A 22,132-nucleotide genomic window follows, 5' to 3' on the forward strand; every position below is an offset into this window, starting at 1 on the left:
TAATACAGATGAAGAGCTGTGGTTGTAAAAAAGAAAAAGAAAAAGAAAAAGAAAAAGAAAAAGAAATAATAATAATAATTATTATTATTATTATAAAGAATTGAAACCAAAAACCAAAACAAACATGACAAAACAAAATGCAGTTGTAAGAACTTTTATCTTTGATTCAATTCTGTTTGATGAGCAAACTGAACTCTCTCTTGAGCTGATCTGATGCCTTCCATTTTCAACATATGAAGCAAGAAATCACTCCAAATATCAATAGGGCCAGGCAAGCACCAATGAATACAATCATTATACAAATTCTCATTCCCTTGAGGCCAATGACCATATTTACTTGGATGGCCATCTGGTCTCAACCACATTGCTTGTGTTGTATCAAGCAATCTCAACTTAAACCCTTTCTTTCTCCCTTCTCTTTCAGCTCTTCTAAACTCCTCCATTTGAGTCATATAAAGCTCCAGATTCATACCTTCTAATGCTGTATCTTTGCTCTTAAATGGCTCTGTTCTCAAACAATTCCCACCTTGATTCCACAGCCCATTTTCAAAGTGTGATGGTGAGAAAGTTCTCAAGTAAGTGATGCCTTTGTAGCTTTCTGAGTTCAGAATGGCTTTGAAGGCCGTTCTGAAGGCCTTTCTGTACCCATGGTAGATTCCTAACTCGGTTACATTGTTGAGAAAGCAGTCATGGCACCCGATGACTTGGCCGTTTTCGTAGTAAAACATAGGGTGGAGAAACCATTGGCCGGATGAGATCATCAAGTAATCGAATCCAGCTATTTGGGAAGTCCATGCTTCATCATACTCATCTAAATATAGATTGAAGACACCTCCTGTTGTTAACTCTTTTGATTTTACTAGATGGGTTGTCCACAGAAAGGCCATTGTGAAGTTATAGGACATGTATTTCCATTTTTTGAAGTGTTCGTCTCGGCTAGGTGAAACATCTATTGGATACTCCAGCTGAAAATCAACAAATAAAGAATGAGGTGTAAAGTAAATTACACTAAAAAAAGTGGAAGTTTGAAGGCTTTATGACTATTTAGAAGCTAGGCTGTTTTGAAATAGTTTTCTGCTTTTTCAGAACAAAATCTAATAAGCAAACTTGAATGACAAGTCCTCCTCCCCACTAAGTTGTAAGTTGGTTTTCCTTGAACAATAAGAAAACAACTTGACCTCTGTTTCCTTTTTCTAGTACAACAATTGGGGGTTTATTCCTTCTGAAAAACTCAATTTTACTCCCAATCCTTCTGATATATATATACATACATATATATATACATACATACATACATACATACATATATATATATATATATATATATATCATATAATCCTAAAGTTCCTTATTAATTGAAAATTTTAAAATGTATGTGACACGAGCATTTATATGATTTAGTTAGTTGAGATAACTTTCATAAATTTCCTTTAGACAAACTTTCATGAGTTTCCATTACAATTGGAATTTCAATTTTTTTTTTTTTTAATTTTCTTGTAGTTGTAGCAAAAAAAAGTAAAACTTAGAACTTCTGAAATATCATTATTAGGGACAATATCAACTAAATGACATTTTTCCTTTAACATACCTTTTTCTGGTGCAAAAGAAAGAAGAATAGCTTATGTATATACATAAAGTTTGCCCCTATTGTATAAAAAACAAGGATTTTCCATAACAAGTATAACAGCAAATTAAAATTGATATAGTATTAGATATATTACATTATGAAAAAAAATCGATGTTGATAATAAATTATTTATGTGACAGTTTATTTAGTAAGAATGGTGCTAAATCGAATTTTCTCCTAGTTTTATTGGCAATGTTTCAAATCCATAAGTTAGTTATAGTTAAATACAGTCCTAAATTCTTAAAAAAATGTTACAACTGTAAAAGTACTAAACAATACTCAGTAAGAACACAATAAACATATTTTATTTATAAGTAATTAAGATTTGATTAACGGAGAAATTTAGTGGAATCTGTAGTGTCATTGTTCTCTGTAAAGATTCTCATAATATTAAATGCATTATGTAGATCAATATCACATGGGTGTGTTTCATGGGTTTTAATTAGAAAATAATAATAAAAGGGAAGAAGTGTTCAACGGATTAATTCATCTTTCTATAATTGTTACCCTTACCCCCCCCCCCCCCCCAAAAAAAAAAAAAAGAAAAAAAGACATTGGTATATGGACATTTTTCGTTTTATATATAAACTGAAATTCAACTCTAAATTAGTGCCTACATTTTTATACTTTAAATGTCAAACTTAATTAGAAAATTATCAAATAGATGTTTAAATTATAAAATTGATTGGTATTTAGTAAATCTTTAAACCTTAAAAAATATCTAATAAATAAGTGAAGATGGAAATTAAAAATTTGAAAACCAAAAGGATAAAAATTTTAAAATTTTTGTAGTTTAAAGTTTATTACACCCATTAGATACAATTATGCATTAGATAGTTTTTAAAGAATTTAATAGACATTTCAATGTTTATGGAATACGTAAAAAAAATTATAATTTTAGAAATCTTTATAATTTAACAAATAAATATATTGAAAATTGATTCATATTTTTTTTTTCACATAGGGTTGTTGATCTGCCATAACCTAACCCATATAAAATCTATTGGTTTGTTTTTCTTTGTTTTTTTTTTTTTTAAAAAAAAAAAAAGAAACTAGAGACAATTAATTAACAAATTTTGGAAATTGGAATCTTTGTTTTTTTTTTCCGGTTATGGTTTCTTATCTTCTAAATTAATAATAAAATTGCTTTTATTAATATTTTATTTTAAAGAAGTAAAATTTAATGTGTATGGGGAGTCTAAAGAAACTCCATTTAAAAAAATAAAAATAATTATAAAACAAATAAAAGAAAGAGAACAAAAATGAGGACACACACACAGACACACCAAATGTTTGCTTTTATATTATATATAAAAAAATAATAAAAGAAAAAGAAAAAGAAAAAGAAAAAAAGAGGGGTTTAAAATAAATGGTGCAATGTGACTTACCCCACACTCAAAGATACTAAACAAAATATTCCATATAGAGACTGTCTATTCATTAAATTTCTATTACGTCTCCATAGTACCATCAAACCTATGAACACAAAATATTAATCTAAAAACGGAATACCAACAATCATTTCCACGTTAACACACCTCTAATTAAACTAAGCTTTTAAACTATAACACACACACACACACACAAACTTCAAAAACAAATACAAAACCACAAAATCACTATAATAATTTAATCATTAAACTTAAACAAATTATAATTAAACTAAAAGACCGTCAATTTAAGAAAAAAAAATCTCCAAATAAAGAAAAGAAAATCCACCGCAATCAAACAAAGCCTGATCATATGATTCACAACAGAAAGTCCCAACATTAATTCTTTTCTTCTTCTTCTTAAAACAATACTTAAAATATAAAATTCATGAGAGTTTCAATTTCCAATTTCAAAAAAAAAAAAAAAAAAAACGTCGAATATAAATCACAAAATAAAATTTAGTTTTAAATATTACTTTAATTTTGATGGTCTCTATTTTTTAAGAAAAGTTTCTATTATTTTATATTTTCAAGATGAATTAGTTCATTTTGAATGTTGGTGTAATTAAATGATTGAGTTTGATAATAGGATTTCAAGTTTAGATTCTTTGGTTTCTTAAAAAAAAAAATTAAGGAAGCACAAATATGAAAATATAGAAACCAATAATTAAAAGTTATATAAGATAAAAATGAAGAAAAAGGAAGAACCATAAATTAGTAAATAAAAGCTAAAAAAAATAAGGATAAAAATGGTACAACCGACAGAGCCCGGGTAACAAAATTGAAAAATAAAAGAGATGAAAGGAGAGTTAAAAAGGGTAAAAGGAGAAATAATTGACCTTGGAGAGGAGGCAGATGAGAGACTGAACGTGATTTCTGGCGATATTATCCCCAACAAACGCAAACGCTTTATGCCTCATCAGCTCCAAAAACTGCGCCGGGTTAAACGACGGAAGCTCACACCCCTCCGGCCTCCACCTCCACCGCAGAAACCCACCGTCTGGCCTCCCGTACTTAAGGCAATTCAGGTGGTCGTGGATCGCCCAGCAGCTATCGTTGGTGTAGGGGAGAGCCGCTTTAGGGTTAGAATTGGGGATCCAATCGCCAATTGCCAGATCGCAGGGGAGGGCGGAGAGAAGGGAGAGATTTCCAGAGGAGAAGATTTGGGGGCGGAAGGCGGCGGAGGCGGCGGAGGCAGGGGATTCGAGGGAGGTTTTGAGGAGTAGGAGGGAGTAATTGAGGAGAGGGAAAGAGAGAGGGATGGTGGTGAGGATCAATAGAGCTAATGCTCCTCCGAGAATGGCCATTAGGGTTCTGTATTGGCCATTTTTGCAAGGGCGGAGGTCGGTGGAGGTTGCTTGGCTCTGGAGCATCATTGGAGAGAGAAAGAAGATGGAAGAAGCAAAAGGGGGAAATGAATTTTATTTCTTTAATTAAATATAAACAGAGAGAGAGAAAATTATTTAGTATAAATATATATATATATATATAAAAAGAAGAAATGGAAGTATGTGTGTGTGAAAGTAGAGTAAGGTGTAGATCAGTGGGAATGGGAGTTTTGGAAGTAGTAAGTACCATCATTTTAATTTAAAAACTAATTATACGTCTCCTTTTCAATGCTCGCGTCCATACTACTTTTTTTTTTATGTCTCTCACAAGATTTCCATATTTCTTTTTTCTTTTTCTTCTTTTTTAAAAAATAATACTTCAATTTTCATGTTTCTATTAATTTCTTCTTTTTCCTTTTTCGGTTTTTAAACTTCTAAGTTCTACTTTCGTGTTAAATAGTCTTTTTAATTCTTAACTTTTAATATATATATATATATATATATTTTTTTTTTTTTATTAAATCTACCCACTGAAAGTTTTGGTTTCCATTTGATATAAAATGTAAAATTCTTTCTAATAACTCCATCAATCTTCTTACTTATTATATGTCAAATATATCTATTAAATACAAAATTACAACTTCTCAAACCTATTAAACACAAATTTAAAAGCCTAAATACTTTATGTTTCTTGAATCAAATAGATACAATTTTCTAAACCTGTATTTTAACATTTGTTGTATTACTAAATTTGGTTCAAGTTTATGTTAAAATTGTTGGTACTTCTAATTTACATCTTTTCAATATCAAATCTATTTTAAGTAGGTGGGATCTTTAATATCATTTTATCAACTTTAGTAGAGTTCACATACGTTTTTTTTTAGTATAACATGGGATTTCATATCCACGTATATTTAATTATAGGTATTGGTTGGCTTAAAGCATATACTTTTGATCTAGACTCTAGAGTTTGAAGATTCAAATTTCTTATCACTCTATCGACCATTTTATTAGATAAAATACTTTTCAGGCCTTTTTGAGTGGTGATTTAAAATTAATTTTAAGGTTTGATTTCGTGGACTTATTTTCTAAAAGAATATCGATCTACACTAAACTTTAGAGTATGTATCAATTTAATCCCTAAAACTTTCATAAGTATACTAATTAACGCTCTTTTTTAGACTTAGTTAAAAAAAATATAATACAAAAGATATAACTATTTCAATTTAAACTTCTAAATTATTATAGGTAAATCAATCTTAGACCCTTTTAAATTATCTTTACAATCAAATTTATGCAAAATTTTCAAACATTGAAAAAACTTAATTTGGAGTTTAAGTTAAACCACTCATAAAAGTTTAAAGATTTGATAGATTTGATTATAAATCTAATGATGTCTATTAAAATAAAACATATAAAAGGGAGTGTATTTACCATTAAAAAAAATTCAAATTTTAAATAAATACAATTATTAAATTTAGGATTACAAGAAATTAGAGGTGTGAATAATTGGTTTATATATATATATATATATATATATAGAAAAGAATTATTTAGGATGTATGGGGAGAGATGGGTTTGAGTGAGTTGGATGAAGTTTTAAATGGTGTGGATATATTTTATAACTTGAGTTAGAAGTTTGTGTTGATATTTATTGTTATATAGTTGTACAACACTTTCATAATTCGAATTTGATTTTTGTTAAAATGGATAACTACTTTTAAGCAATTAATTTATTACCCCCCCCCCCCTTTTTTTTTGTTCATAAAATTAAAAATCCTAGAAAAAAAAAATATTGTTTTACCGTTCAACTTATATAGTTTAACTGATATAATGTATTCATTTATTTATATGTTACATGAAGTAAAAAACAGAAAAGTAGGAAGGGATTATGAAAATTTTGGGTAGCCATGTGCAAGATCCATACTTTTCAACCACTTACAAGGATATATATATATATATATATATATATATATATATATATATATATATATAGTTGTTATAAACAAAAACATTATGAAAAATTTGTAATATAATAACAAATAGAAACTTTTCCTCATTATTATTTTAGTTATGACATATTCTTGCTGGTTATATATACAAATCATAAAACAATAACTCCTCATCTCAAACGAAGTAGGAAGGGAATCTGATTTTCTCATTAAATTTTTGTTACAAGATTTAATCTCCAACTTTACTACTCGCTCCTGCTTAAATTTGGTAAGTTTACTAAGAATATTTTTTTAAAAAAATCCATTTGTTATTCTTTAAGATATATTTTAAGTATGATTTCATTTTAATTTTTATATTTCCTTTACTATGATTTTGAATTTTATTCTCATTTTCTTTCTAAGTTCTTTTTTTATTTACATTTTTACTGTTGAATTTTTAATTTAGTTTTCATTTGCTTCTACAACTTTAATATTGAATATTTTTATCCTTGAGATTTTACTATTGATTTGATATTTTAGCTTAAAGTGAACTAATTTAGAAAAGGTAACGCGGAAATATTTTACTAATTTAATTAGTGGTGAGAATTATTAAAGTATGCATTTAAATGCTTTAAATAAAATTAAAGAAAAATTCAAAATTAAAGAGAAAAATGTAAGTTGCGAAATTAGAGGCTAAAAATAAAAATATAATATATTTGAAACTTAAAAGCTGGATAAAAACTAAAGAAAAAATAATTTTGTCGTAAATTAGATTAAGAACCGAAAGTTTTTTCCGACTCGATCGTTAATAATTGGGTATTAATTTGAAAACAAAAAATTTAAAATTATTTAGTAATTATTAAAGTGATAATTATAGGACAATAATTTGTTCGGAGAGAGAAAAAAGTCCAATTCACCTCCGAGAGAGAGAGAGAGAGAGAGAGAGAGAGAGAGAGAGGGTTTAAATGTATAAAGAAGAATGTAGTAAAAGACAATAGTAGATAGGAAGACTAATAATCCTCCCAACACCAACTCCAACTTGGTACGCCAATCAATTTTTTTCATCTAACTTAAATAAATAAATAATTCCCCTTTTCTCTTCAATATAACATTATAAATATCAAAATAATATTTTTTACCATTCTGTTAAATACAAAAAGGTAAAAAAGAATAATAATAATAAGAAGAAGAAGAAGAAGAAGAAGGTATTTGAAGTGTCGGTGAAGAGTTTAGGTCGTTGAGGAACATGATTTTCCATAGGAATTGTTTTCTTTTTCTTTTTAATTTTAAGCATCTTCGAATATAATTTTATTTTTCTACAAAAATATTTAACTGATGTAAATAATGAGGACAAAAAGTTATGCACCTGTTGTTGTTTTTTTTTTTTTTACTGCTAAAGGAGGCATAGTAAATGTGTTTGTGCCATTCAAGACATGATTATCAAGTAATTAATTGTGAACTTAAATAAAATAATTGAGAATCAAATGTTGTTGAAAAACAAAGAGCCCACTTGTGATCACCTCTCACACCAAATTTCAGTGACATCCTATGCGACCAACTTTAGCCATTACTTCAACACCTACTTCATACACTGTTGTAATGCTATTCTTTTAGATTAATCCACATCACTACGGACACTTTTAATTAGTATACAACCAAACAAATTCGTTTATCAAAACATTTTAGAAAATGTAAACAAAATGTGTTTTTATTTTAAACCATTTTTATATTAAGAAAAAGTGTATATATATCTCTAGTAATATATAACTGGTTTGAAGAGTCTCATCAAAGTTTAATGCAAGTTATAAAAAAAAAAAAAAAAAAAAAAAAAACTCATCCATAAAAATTAAACTCCAAAACACGATAAACAAAAAACATGTTAATTCAATTCATATAATATAATAAATTATTTTAGTATTACAAGCTCCTCCTCGAAAAACATGTTTGATTAGTATTTTTTCTTGAACTACTTATAATCTAACATCATTTTTCTAATCATCTATCTAATTTGACAATATTTTTGTGTGCCTAGTTATGAGTGACCTATCACGGCAACTATCACTTCTAGATATTCGTTTTTAAGCAATATTATAGAGTTAAATTTTTTTTCCTTTTGCTTTGTACATCCCCAAATTTGAAGTTTTATCTATGCACAACATATAGGGTGTGTTTGGGAGAAGAGTTGAGAAATGTAGTTTTATGATAAGAGATATTTGGGGAAAGGGTTATGTAGGAAGAGTTATGATAGTGTTATGAATAAGATGTGTTTGAGGAAAGGTTATGTGGGCAAGTTTATGGGAATTTTATGATAAGATGAGTTTGGGAGAAGGTTATATGGATAAGGTTAAGAATTTTTTTTTTACTTATTACTTTTTGTTTTAAATTCACATTAAATTTTTTTTTCCAATTCATTTTGTACATGTACAAAAAATTATTGTATATTTTTTTTATTCAGAAAACATATAAAATTTTGTGTAACAGTTTACCTTACTTTCTCTAACGACGACGTCCATCTAATTTAATTTTATTAAATTAATAGTTACATTTCACCAATTTTCCAATAATTTCTTTACAAATTCAAAAAAAAATTTGAACTCATTTTTAAAATGTAAAAACCACTACTAATCCCTAAATCGTAAAATTTTATTAATAGAATATGAAATGTTGATTTCTAAAATAAAAAGTTGCATATCCCTAAAATTTATATTAGAATAATGATCAGTATGATAATTCTTTATTTTAAGTTACTCTCATATCTTTCCTCATTTATAATTCTAAAGCCTTTGTATGAATGCATGTTTGGATTGATTTTATAAAAGATTAAAATGTCCATCGAAAGTAAGGATATTTATAATGTGAGTATACCCAAGAACAAAAGAAAAAATAATAACAATAACACATTACTAAAAACAATAAATTCTTAAAAATATGAAGAAAAAAAAGAATGCAAAAGCATAAATCAAAATGTGGGTATGAACAACCAATGAGGAATCACATTCCTTTGATACCTATTTCTCACCAACCACAAAACTCAAACACATTATATATGAATCTTCTAAACCCAATAATCTCAACAAAATCCCATCCCAAAAAGAGAGCTCCAAACACACATTTGCTTTTCAAAAAATGACTTATAATTAACAAACAAAATTCCCAAAAAAGTATCATTTAACCCCAAGTCCAAATCCCACATAGGCATCACCGTCATTTATTTGGTACAAAACATAGTACAAATTCCGGATAATAGCTATGAAACTTGAACATAAACTAACAAAAGGAGGAGGAAGGAGAGAAAACGAATCATGACGGAGATGGGAACGGAGAGAGGAAGGGGAAAGAGGAAAATGGAGAAAGAAAGAGGAAAGATGAAAATGGAAAGAGGGAGTGAAAGAGGAAAACGCAAAGAGGGAGGGGAAAGAGGAAAACCGGAAAAGGAAAACAAAGAGTGGAAAGGAAAAGAGGAAGAAGACGATTGAGGAAGAATGAAGGGAAGTGTTATGGGAGTGTGAGGGTAAGTGTGAGGAAAAGTGTGAAAGGGATTTAGGGGATTTAGGGTTTCTATAGATTGGGCCCCAAACAAGGGTTAGGATTCTGTAACCCTAACCCAACAGTGATAAACTGGGGTCCAAACAGCCCCATAATATTTAAGGGAGGGCTGACAAGAAGATCAAAAACAAAATATAATGTTTATTTTGGATAAATAGCAATTTTTTATTTAAATTGATAAAATAGAAAAATTAGAAAATATGGAAAACTAATTGCTAAAATAATGTCTTAAATGTCCCTACCTAACTGAAAAAATTAAATCCTAAATACAATTATTCAAGAAACTACAAATATCCTATAATTAAAATCAAACTTCCAACACACGATCAACACATCAAAATCAAACTTCCATCAGTTTTAGAAACTATTGGAGCTTCTAGCTCGTCTCCTTCAATCCTTTTAAAGTCTTTATTCTTGGATTTTTTTCTTGTGGGCTCCTCTAACCAGAGACTTTGGGATTTTCGTCTTGCTTGCGACTAAACCCGTGAAAGTCGACAAAACTCGACTCTAATAGATGTTGAAATGTTAGAACCCGCCGCAAACCTATGACCAACGTCGGACGCCATTAAACGCTGCTAAAAAAAGCCCATTGTCGCTGACGTCGAAACTCCAACGTCTTCCTCTGATGACTAAACCAACCTCTGACGGCTCCAAAACCATGTTTAAACCAGTCGTTAAACACGTTGCGAAGTTATTGAAACGAATGCTGGAGTTGCCGTAAAAAGCGCAAAACCGTCATCTTCTGTTCGCCTCAAAACCCACGACTAAACCTCTAACGTCTTCCTCTCCATTGACCAACGTCTCTCTTCCTATTGGAACACCGGAAACCATCACACCACACTCTTCTCTATCAATCTTTTTTGCTAATGCTGGAGTTGCCGTAAGTATAACATTCTTTTAAAAATATATTTTTTCCTAAAATTGATTTTTTTTAGAAAAATTTCATAAATATAACAAAAACATCTAAATATTTAGTATAACAAAATCAAAAAATCCATGAAGCCGACCAATTTTTTTAAATTTTCCAACTACTTTCACCTCTTATTCCTTTTGTAATTTTTTTTTTCAAGATACACGATTATTTATATTTGAATTTGAGTAACAAACTCTAAACATGTATCAACAACAATTTTTGTTTAGATCACATACCAAGATCTTTTATACTTGATATACAATCTCTAACCAAATCACAGTTTCAAAAAAAATAAAAGAAAAATTATAGAAAAAAAGAGAAAGATGATGGAAAAAAAAAATGGCATAATGAATAAGAGAGAAAGGAAAAACAAATCTGAAATATTTAAAAAAAACGATGGATTTTTTGATTTTATTACCCAGACCGTAAATATTTTAGTTCTTTGTTATATTTATGATTTTAGGGTTTAGGGATCCATTCCCCAATTTTCCAATGGAGAATTTCCGTTCCCTGACTTCCATTGCACAAAATAGGAGTGAAGTTGGGTGATTGATTATCCCTGCAGGGAGGGAGAAAGGGAATGTAGCCCAAACCCTCCCACCTTTTTGCCAACCTCGACAACACATTTTACTTCGAAAATAAGAACAGTGCTATAAGCTTAATACGTGTGTTTTATAACACATGTTGAATCCATCCAAGTATTAATCAATACAATAGATGGCATCTTTAAAACATCATTCATCCCTGCATCAGCATCGCTACTAGAAGAGAGATGATTATCACTACCAGAATGAGATGTGGTCATCACTACTGATGTCATTAGCAAATTATTGAATCAAGTGAAACATAACAACATGGAATTGGAGGATTCAAGAGACGCAGCCTAGCCAATAATCTACTCTTGCGGACCAAAGGCATATATGTTCAAATTACACAGCCAACTCAATAATCTACTCAAGTGGACCACGGGAATATATGTTCAAACTACATCTCCGATGAGATGGGATTTGATGTGTGTTATTATATATGAAACTTTACTAGTTAAAAATGAACAAAACAAATGAAATTCTAATTAAATTGGAATTTTGTTAGACACTTAAAGAATTGTTTGAGAAATGAATATATTGTGAAATACCAAGAAGCATTTGAATGCTCGAAATTTTCACAACATTGTATTTTTGTACCGAACAAGCTCATTGAGAAGCTTTTGTTACTAAAAGTTTTATCAGAAAATTATAGGTGAGTATATATATTGCCTTTGTTTTTAGAAATAAATATACTAATTGACCTGGCATGTTTTATATGTATATGAGATGTAGAAATTAACATATAGAAAGAATATGTTAGACCTCTTATTAAACATGTGTACGGTAGAAGGAAGAAATAGAATTTTAGCACGTGAGATTTAAATAGGTTAGTGGCGGGAAAGTTAGTGGAGTGACAGCTGTCCTTGAGTGGGAATTTTTGTTTAAAAGACAGTTGTCTTTTGGGGGGAAAAACATGTTCTGTTTTGTGGGTTTGTTAGCACATTCAGAATTCTTCTGGTTGAGAGAAGAACTGATTTGTTCTTGTATTCTAGGGTTGTAATTCTTACAATTCTTAAGATTGATAGAAAGAAATTCAATAAAGAAAGTATTACCAATTTGCTGGAGTTCCAACATTTTGGTATCAGAGCCAAGGATTCCGAAAAACAGAAGAAACATGGTACAGACGCGGATTGAGGAGCGATTGGAATGCATTGATCAAGAAATTGCCGGAATGAAGAAAGAACTGAGCAAGGTGCCGGCGATCGAAATGAGTTTAAGCGAAATTGCGAAAAGTCTGGAATTAATGAGACTTCAGTCGGAAAAACAACAACAATTATTGTTCACGATTGTTGAATCAAATACGAAAGAGAGATCGACGATGAGCCGACTGGAGACAGAATCAGCCGCGAAGGAGTTCGAAAAGATGAAAGGAAAGGAAGACGATGCATCTTCCAGTAAAGCGATTGAATCGGGCCGAAATTTCGGAGCAGACAGAAATGACCGAAGGATCGACGGTGACGACGGCGCTGCTGATCGAAACAAATTTAAGAAGATTGAGATGCCGGTTTTTACGGGAGAAGATCCGGACTCTTGGCTTTTTCGAGCAGAGAGGTATTTTCAAATTCATAAGCTAACTGATTCTGAGAAAATGTTAGTATCTACAATTAGTTTTGATGGACCGGCATTAAACTGGTTTCGTTCACAAGAAGAGAGAGATAAGTTCACTAGTTGGTCGAATATGAAGGAGAGGTTGCTAATTCGTTTTCGATCTAACAAGGATGGAACACTTTCTGGGCAGTTTTTGAGAATTAAACAAGAAGGTACTGTGGAGGAGTATATCAACTTGTTTGACAAAATGGTAGCCCCGGTGAATGATTTACCAGAACGAGTAATTTTAGACACATTTATGAATGGGTTATTACCGTGGGTGAGGTCTGAAGTTTTCTTCTGTCGACCGAAAAGTTTGGCAGAAATGATGGAAGCAGCCCAGATGGTTGAAAACAGAGAGATAGCAAGGGTTGAAGCTAAAATGAGTGGATATTCAGGGGGAAAGTTAACAGTGAATGATAATGTTGTGGGAAAGACATCTATTGGAGCTATAGCAGGGGACAATAAGAATAACACTGTCTTCCCTATACGAACTATTACCTTGAGAAGTTCTGTTCCGAATGAAAACCGAAGGGAAGGGACATATAAAAGACTACCTGATGCTGAATTTCAGGCCAGAAAAGAGAGAGGATTATGTTTTCGTTGTAACGAAAAATACTCTGCTGATCATAAATGTAAACTAAGAGAACAACGGGAGCTGAGGATGTTTGTTGTGACGGCTGAAAGAGATGAATATGAAATTGTTGAAGAAGAAAATGAAAGAAGAGAATTGAGTTGCATAGAGCTCAAAGAAGATGTTACTACTGTGGTTGAGTTATCAATCAACTCTGTAGTAGGCTTAAACGATCCGGGTACTATGAAAGTGAGAGGCAAATTATTTGGTGAAGAAGTGGTAATCTTGATTGACTATGGTGCGACACATAATTTTGTGTCAGAAAAATTAGTGAAGAAACTATCCTTGTCCATTAAAGAAACATCTCATTACGGTGTGATCTTAGGATCTGGGGCTGCTGTACAGGGTAAGGGAGTTTGTGAAAAATTGGAAGTGCAGATGAGTGGTTGGAAAATAGTAGAGGATTTCCTTCCATTGGAGCTTGGTGGAGTTGATGTTATTTTGGGAATGCAATGGTTATATTCCTTGGGAGTAACCACAGTAGATTGGAAAAATCTATCAATGACTTTCATAGCTGATGGGAAAGAAGTCAAGATCAAAGGAGATCCTAGTTTAACGAAGGCAAGGATTAGTCTAAAAAAATTGATAAAAAACTGGGAAGATAAAGATACTGGATACTTGATAGAATGTAGATCGTTGCAAGTCAAGTCCTTAGAGGGAAATGAATACAGTTTGTTCAGTACAGAAGCTGTGAGCAATGCTTTGAGCGATGGACCCATCAGTTCAGTCATCAAACAATTTCCAGATGTTTTTGAATGGCCAGAGAAATTACCACCTCGAAGAGGAATAGAACATCATATCCATTTGAAGGAGGGAACTAACCCAATTAATGTGCGACCGTATCGATATGGTTTTCACCAAAAAGAGGAGATGGAGAAACTAGTCAAAGAAATGTTGAATTCAGGGGTAATAAGGCCGAGTACTAGTCCATATTCAAGTCCTGTATTACTGGTTAAAAAAAAAAAGATGGGAGCTGGCGATTTTGTGTGGATTATAGAGCTGGCGATTTTGCCACCATTCCAGATAAGTTTCCCATTCCGGTGGTGGAAGAGTTATTTGATGAACTTTGTGGGGCAACCTTGTTTTCTAAGATTGATTTGAAGTCCGGTTACCATCAAATCAGGATGGTCGATGAGGATGTTGAGAAAACGGCTTTTCGAACACATGAAGGTCATTATGAATTTTTAGTAATGCCCTTCGGGCTGACCAATGCTCCAGCCACTTTTCAAGCATTAATGAATAATATATTCAAGCCATTTCTCAGGAAGTTTGTGTTGGTATTCTTTGATGACATATTAGTCTATAGTAGAAGTGAGGAAGAACATGAATTTCACATGAAAAAGGTGCTGTCACTTCTAAGGCAGAATGAGTTATATGCTAACCAGAAGAAGTGTCACTTTGCACAGAAAAAAATTGAATATTTGGGCCATGTGATTTCAGGGGAAGGAGTAGCTGTGGATCCAGAGAAGATTAGGTCTATTTCTAAGTGGCCACAACCTACAAATGTTAAGGAGATCCAAGGTTTTTTGGGTCTAACAGGATATTACCGACGCTTTGTACGAAATTATGGGACTATTGCTGCCCCATTAACTCAACAGTTAAAGAAGGGAGGATTTCATTGGAATGAGGAAGCCACGTTAGCTTTCGAACGACTAAAATCAGCAATGATAACACTGCCGGTATTAGCTTTACCTGACTTTTCTAAGCAATTCGAAATAGAAGCTGATGCTTCGGGGTATGGGGTTGGAGCTGTTCTGGTCCAAGATGGAAGACCAATAGCATTTTACAGTCACACATTAGCATTAAGGGACCGTGCTCGCCCAGTGTATGAAAGGGAACTCATGGCTGTTGTTTTGGCGGTTCAGAGGTGGCGACCCTATTTGTTGATAGGGAAATTTAAGGTGAAAACAGATCAGAAAGCACTTAAATTTTTACTTGATCAGAGGATCATTCAGCCACAGTACCAAAAATGGATAGCTAAACTATTAGGCTATTCATTTGAAGTAGTTTACAAACCCGGAGTTGACAATGGTGCAGCAGATGCTTTATCCAGGAAACCAGATGGGGTGCAACTGTTTGGATTGTCTATTCCAATAACTGTTGACTTAGAGGTGATAAAAAAGGAGGTGTATCAAGATCCAAAATATGAGAAGATTATAAAACAGCTAGAGCAAGGGGAGGAACTGACTGAGAATAACTACTCCATGCAGAGAGGCTTGCTGATGTATAAGAACCGTCTGGTAATTCTAAAACAATCTTCATTAATACCAGTAATTCTTGATACTTTTCATAATTCTGTAGTTGGGGGTCACTCTGGTTTCTTAAGAACTTATAAAAGAGCAGCAGCTGAATTATTTTGGGAGGGAATGAAGGCTGATATTAAAAAACACTGTGAAGAGTGTTTAACATGTCAAAGGAGTAAGTCTTTGGCTCTGTCACCAGCTGGTTTATTAGTTCCATTGGAAATTCCTCAAGCTGTTTGGAGTGATATTTCAATGGATTTTGTAGAAGGCCTACCAAAATCAAGTGGATTTGAAGTAATTCTGGTTGTGGTAGATAGATTGAGTAAATATGGACATTTTCTACCCCTGAAACATCCGTATACTGCTAAATCAGTGGCTGAGTTATTTGTGAAGGAGATAGTGAGGTTGCATGGATTTCCATTATCCATTGTTTCGGATAGAGACAAGATTTTTCTGAGCCAATTTTGGTCTGAAATATTTCGTTTATCAGGCACAAAATTGAACAAGAGCACCGCTTATCATCCTCAATCGGATGGCCAAACTGAGGTTGTCAACAGAGGAGTGGAAACTTATTTGAGGTGCTTCTGTAATGAAAAACCTAAAGATTGGTCTAAATGGCTGCCGTGGACGGAATATTGGTATAACACTACCTTTCAGCGTTCTATTGGAATGACTCCATTTCAGGTAGTTTATGGTAGGCAGCCTCCTACGCTTTTGTCCTATGGTAGTACACTGTCTAAGAATTCCACTGTTGAAGAGATGTTGCAAGAAAGAGATCTTGTTTTGGTTTCCTTACGGGAGCATTTACGATTGGCACAAGAACAAATGAAACTGTATGCAGATCAGAAAAGAAGAGCTGTGGAATATTCTGTGGGAGAATATGTGTTTTTACGTATTCGTCCTTATCGCCAACTGTCAGTGCGCAGTAGAAGAAATGAAAAACTTGCCCCACGTTTCTTTGGTCCATATAAAATTGTTGAAAGGATTGGGCCAGTGGCTTATCGATTACAGCTGCCAGAAAGTTCTAAGATTCATCCCGTATTTCATGTTTCACAGTTGAGGAAAATGGTGGGACATCATGAGGGATCTGAACCAACTATTCAATTTGTTGATGAGAATTATGTGTGGAAGTCTGATCCGGAAGTAGCTGTTGATTATCGTGAGACGGTGGCTGGGCAATGGGAAGTCTTAGTGTGTTGGAAAGGACTTCCTAAGCATGAAGCTTCTTGGGAATCTTATGATGAAATGCAGATTAAGTATCCAGCTTTTCACCTTGAGGACAAGGTGAATTTAAAAGGGGGGGTATTGTTAGACCTCTTATTAAACATGTGTACAGTAGAAGGAAGAAATAGAATTTTAGCACGTGAGATTTAAATAGGTTAGTGGCGGGAAAGTTAGTGGAGTGACAGCTGTCCTTGAGTGGGAATTTTTGTTTAAAAGACAGTTGTCTTTTGGGGGGAAAAACATGTTCTGTTTTGTGGGTTTGTTAGCACATTCAGAATTCTTCTGGTTGAGAGAAGAACTGATTTGTTCTTGTATTCTAGGGTTGTAATTCTTACAATTCTTAAGATTGATAGAAAGAAATTCAATAAAGAAAGTATTACCAATTTGCTGGAGTTCCAACAGAATAATGCAAGAAACACCAATCCCCACCCTATTGGCTCAATGGGGATGAAGACGGGAATTATATAACCACATCCCCAATCCCCACCCCATATATAACCACAACACTTTGGGAATCACTTGTTCATAAATAAATAAAAAAAAAGGTTCTCATTCCTAAAATGATAACAAGTACACAGTGAAAAATATAACCTAACCTTACTCAAACAGAAACTATTCTCTAGGTTGTACAATTGTGTCCTTGATTCTTAAGTACACAATAAAAGATCAGGTCAGAGGTTGATCATTTTCTAGAGAGTCGAATGCTCGACTTAAAATCTTCATTTACCCCACACCTACCCTTAAAGGCTTAAACCAAAAGCAGAATTATTCAAGTTTACCGTTATGATTTGATTTCAAAGACTTTTTGTCGTAACTATTTAGGTAACATCATATTTTTTCAATCGCATTTCTTTTATTAATAATAATAATAATAACAATAAAAGAAACTCACTCATCAACAAAGCTTATAGATATAGATAGTTTCCTGTGAATCCTTCTTTTCACCCAATCAGAAATATTATTTGAAACAAATAACTTGTCCCAACCAATAAAAGAATCTCTCAGCCTAAATGTACTACCAAGATTCATCAGAATCAATCAATTCATGAACGAATAGCTTATGGCTTCTTCTCAAGATTGTAAAATATGTATGTCAAAACCATATTGTCCAATAATGTATAAAAAGCTTCAAGAATAAGAATTTTTCTTTACATTTTCCTATTGTCATTTATGCACTATTCTCTCCCTAAGAAATGTGAAACATCACCAAATGTCCCGTCTTCAACTGATCATCAGATATGTTAACTCAAAGACATTTAAATTAATTCTGCTACATATAAAATTATCAAGTAGAAATAGACTTCATTAAATCGTTTCCTTGACTCAAAGAATCTCAAAAAGGCATTAACAAAAAGTGAGTGAGAAAACTCCAACAGGCAGGAGTAAGAAAATCACAAGAGGGTTTGAAAGAGAGGTCCTACCTCTAAGTCGCCCTTGGAGTGGCCCACTCAACTCTAAGGATGAGATTATCGTAACCATATCCATTAAGCTTGTTAATTGATCTTTGTGCATCCTCACGATTCACAAAGTTTACAAAACCAAATCCTCTGCTCATGCCAGTCTTTTGATCAACAGCAACATAAACTCGGCTAACAGCACCAAAAGGTCGGAAGAGCTCAAGCAAGTCAGGTTCTCTAGTGTCCTCTGAAAGGTTGGTAACACGAACAGAGTTTTCATCATTCCTACGCCTCATGTCAGTTCCAGTCCTCTCCGCCCCTGCTCTCATACCTGGAGGAACATATGCTCCCTTTGTTGCACCAGGAGCAGCAGCTGTAGTCTCTGGTGCAACAGGCTTATCCAATCCATCAGCTTGTGGTGCCAGGTCCTTGTAAGGGCACCTTGAGGTCCAGTGGTCACCCTTTTTACCACAAGTTCGACAAACCATAAGAACAGCACCACCTTTTCCAAGTTGAGCTAGCGGGTCACCAGCAACCTTTGGCTCCTCTGGTTTGCTACCTGTAATCATTTTCATTCTAAGAAAATTTATTGTAACAAGGCAAGAAGATCGATTAAGGTGAGCAGAATAGATCATCACAAGTGTACAAACAATATTTATGAGCAGCACCCAAGCAAACTTCCAAACTAAGAAACAAACTAAGAAATCAAAAGAAAGGCCCAGAGAAATTTCTCCGGCTAAATACATCCTACAGACATGGGATACAAAAAAAAAAAAAAAAAAAAAAAAACAAGAAGAAAAGAAAAGAAAAGAAAATCATAATTTGAAGTACCCAATTCACAAGACAGCCCTGTAATTCCCGAAAGAACACCTGCAAGTCTATCACTCTTCTCACACAAAAGTGATTCTCTCCCCTCGTTTGGAATACAAACTAAAGGGGTTTACACATCTCCAGTAAGCAAGGACCACAGTTTTACATAGCTCAATCACCACCTTAACCACAAGAACAACCTTACGTCCTCCAGGTCTTGACCCTCGACTCCACAAAGAAACATGCCATGCTCTATAACCAAATTATAACATAATAGTTGATACGTAGAAAAAACTACCAAAATCAAGATTTATTGAAAACAAACCAGGAGCACGAGGGCGCTCGAGAAGAATCTCCTCAGTGGAGACCATAGTGAGGCGACTGCCGACATCTTCATGGACAGCATCGCCAAACTTGGCCCAAGATCGGCGCTCTATTGCATGTTTACTAAGGCGAGCATGGGCGAGCTTGCGTGTACGAGTTGTCGTTGTGATTTTGACCTTGTTACCATCTTCGTTAAACTGATACTCAACAATTTTCTTCAACCCATTTTCGTCTGGCCCGATAATTTGCTTTGGCGGAAGAAGAAAATCTAGATCCCCATCGTCATCTTCAAGCTCCCCCCATCTCAATTTGGATGCATTTGTCTGCTGAACCATTGCGAAGAAAATGGAGAACTCGAAGGCTAGGGTTTGCGACGGAAATTTTGGGGGCTAGGGTTACGATGGGGAAGGAGAACCAAAAGAAGGAGAAGTTGCAACTTACAATTTACGTCATTTTTTTACATCGATTATAGGAAAGTTCAAAATAATTGGCAGTAGATTTCACCCAATGAAAATAACACTTTTTTAAAGGATGTGGTAATGTTTTTTTCTGTCCTCAGTTAAGATCGATCATGTGATTTTTACCTAATTTGATAGCCAACAATTCATGCATGTATAAGAAATCCTAAAAGAAAAAAAAGATATTTTCGTAAATATAATAAATTACTAAAATATTTATGATCCGTGCTCGCGAACTTAGCCATTTTTTAAATATTATAGGTTTACACTTCGATCTTTATTCTCTTCTTCGTTGGGGTTTCTTTCTATCGTCTTTCTTTTTTTCCTTTCCTTTTTTTACGTAGAATATTTCTTGATAGTTGCATCAAAATGAAAATTTTTGCCTTTGATTTCAGTAGGTTAAAGCCTCCGACTTCTCCTTCTAAGTCTAATTCTTATAAGTAGGTGGTTGCTTTTAGCCTCTCCTTATATCCTTTTAGTAGGTTCTGACCTTCTTGCATTCAAACTCATCAATTTTAGCCTTCTATGAATGAGGGTTCACGCTCGACTACATATGTCCTCAGGACTTTCTCTTCAATTTATTTGACAGAGTCGTATGATAAGCTAGGGAAAAAAGTTCACGAAGTCCCAGTTCTAGTTTAGGGTAGAGGGAAAGGAAAAAAATTAGTCTCTATTCAGATAGTCAGAGGCTGCCGTTTAACCTCAAGTCCCAGTCCCTAGATCTCTGGAATAGGCAGAGGTAGACAACTGATAAGGGAGGATCTCCATCAGTGGAAGTTTAAGCTGCATTGGCTAACGTTCTTGCTTTTGCAATTTCTGTAGCAGTTGAGTATGCGTCATCTTTGGTAAGCCCTTATTGATTCATTGACTTTGCCAAGGCTAAAAGGCTTTTCACTCTTTTATTTTGGGCATGTAGTCGAAAATACTATCCTGTTGTTTTTTCATTTCATAATTGTTGGTTACAGAGGAAGGACAAAAGCGCCTGGATCTTATTCATTCACTACCATGATCACTCCCAAAACTCAGAGCAAATTCTTTGCTCCTAAGATTTTATGAACTGGTCGAGCTACTTTAGTGTACCTTTGTTCCCTCTCCTTTTAGTCGAGCCTTGTTCATTGATTTCTCTGTAGCTCCAGCGTAGCAGATAGACTGAAACCTTTATTCATTGATTCAGTCTCGCTATTTCATAACATCTTGACCTTTGTTTTTGCTAGCTCTTTACCTGCTTAAAAGCAGCTCTCCTTCGGGACAAAGAAAGAGATAAGAGCCATGGTGCATTGCCTGAGGACGTGGAGGCTAAGAGTATGAAATACTTTTCCTATTACCTCTTTAGCTCATAAGAGAAGAAAGCATTTTTAGTGACCAGACATGGATAGGGAAACGAGGATGTATCCCCACTTCTAGAAAACAACAAGAAATAGTGAATTATAGTCCAAAAACTAGATTAATCTACGCCCAAACCATCAAAACATCAAATTGAACAAAGAGTTCAACAAAACACCCAACAAATGGATAAACCCCAAAATCAATTCATTTACAATAAGCAAATCCAAAATAGGAAGAAACCTCCGGATGCGGGTTTCCTGAAGGAAAACAGAAAAACAACAACACCAACAACGTTGCTGTTAAACTAATAAGAACCTGAGAATCAAGTGCTTATAAAACCTCAATTACGCGATTGATTACACAATGGAGGAAGATAAAGATTAGCGAGAAATTGAAGGATCTTGAAGAAAAAAAATGGATTGGTAGGAAGGAAGAAAAATGGGTTGGTATGAAACAGATGCAGATGTAAATAAATGAGAGTTGATGAGGATTATATTAGCCATTCAAAATGGTGACATTATGTAATAGGCAGACAATTTGTTGTAAAAACACATGAATTTATGCTATAATTCAAGCTAGTGCAATTGGATGACTAGAAATGGGCCAAGAAACATAATGGTTTTAATTCCAAAATAAAATATTGGTCGACGGGTGAAAACAAGACAATATACACTTTCTCGATGTTCTCCACTGGCAATAATATTACAAAGCACTAAAAGAAACAAAGTGAACTGCGATCTCTTTCGTCATTAAAATAACTTTCAAAC

At 33.3% G+C, this 22,132-nt stretch overlaps 1 protein-coding gene and 1 long non-coding RNA gene across 2 annotated transcripts; one reads left to right on the plus strand and one right to left on the minus strand.

The window, feature by feature from the left end:
* Positions 1–45: 45 nt before the first annotated feature.
* LOC103500146 (protein trichome birefringence-like 19) lies at positions 46–4,630 on the minus strand. The gene is made up of 2 exons (XM_008463355.3): positions 3,897–4,630; positions 46–965 (listed from the first exon to the last, which is right to left on the minus strand). The coding sequence occupies exons 1-2, from the start codon at positions 4,431–4,433 to the stop codon at positions 156–158; spliced, it is 1,347 nt and encodes a 448-aa protein (XP_008461577.1). The 5' UTR covers positions 4,434–4,630; the 3' UTR covers positions 46–155.
* Positions 4,631–17,883: 13,253 nt separating this feature from the next.
* LOC127149806 (uncharacterized) lies at positions 17,884–19,975 on the plus strand. The gene is made up of 2 exons (XR_007821515.1): positions 17,884–19,008; positions 19,586–19,975. It is a non-coding gene; the product is annotated as an uncharacterized LOC127149806 (long non-coding RNA).
* The last annotated feature ends 2,157 nt before the right edge of the window (positions 19,976–22,132 follow it).

Source organism: Cucumis melo, chromosome 6 (assembly GCF_025177605.1).
Source record: "Cucumis melo cultivar AY chromosome 6, USDA_Cmelo_AY_1.0, whole genome shotgun sequence".
NCBI lineage: Eukaryota > Viridiplantae > Streptophyta > Magnoliopsida > Cucurbitales > Cucurbitaceae > Cucumis > Cucumis melo.

What these genes read in the sequence shown, in the direction of transcription:
- LOC103500146 (XM_008463355.3), bottom strand. Translation starts at nt 4,433, where the DNA reads ATGATGCTCCAGAGCCAAGCAACCTCCACCGACCTCCGCCCTTGCAAA. An exon ending in TCATCTGCCTCCTCTCCAAG is followed by an intron (nt 966 to 3,896) that starts GTCAATTATTTC and finishes GTTGATTTTCAG; the next exon opens with CTGGAGTATCCAATAGATGT.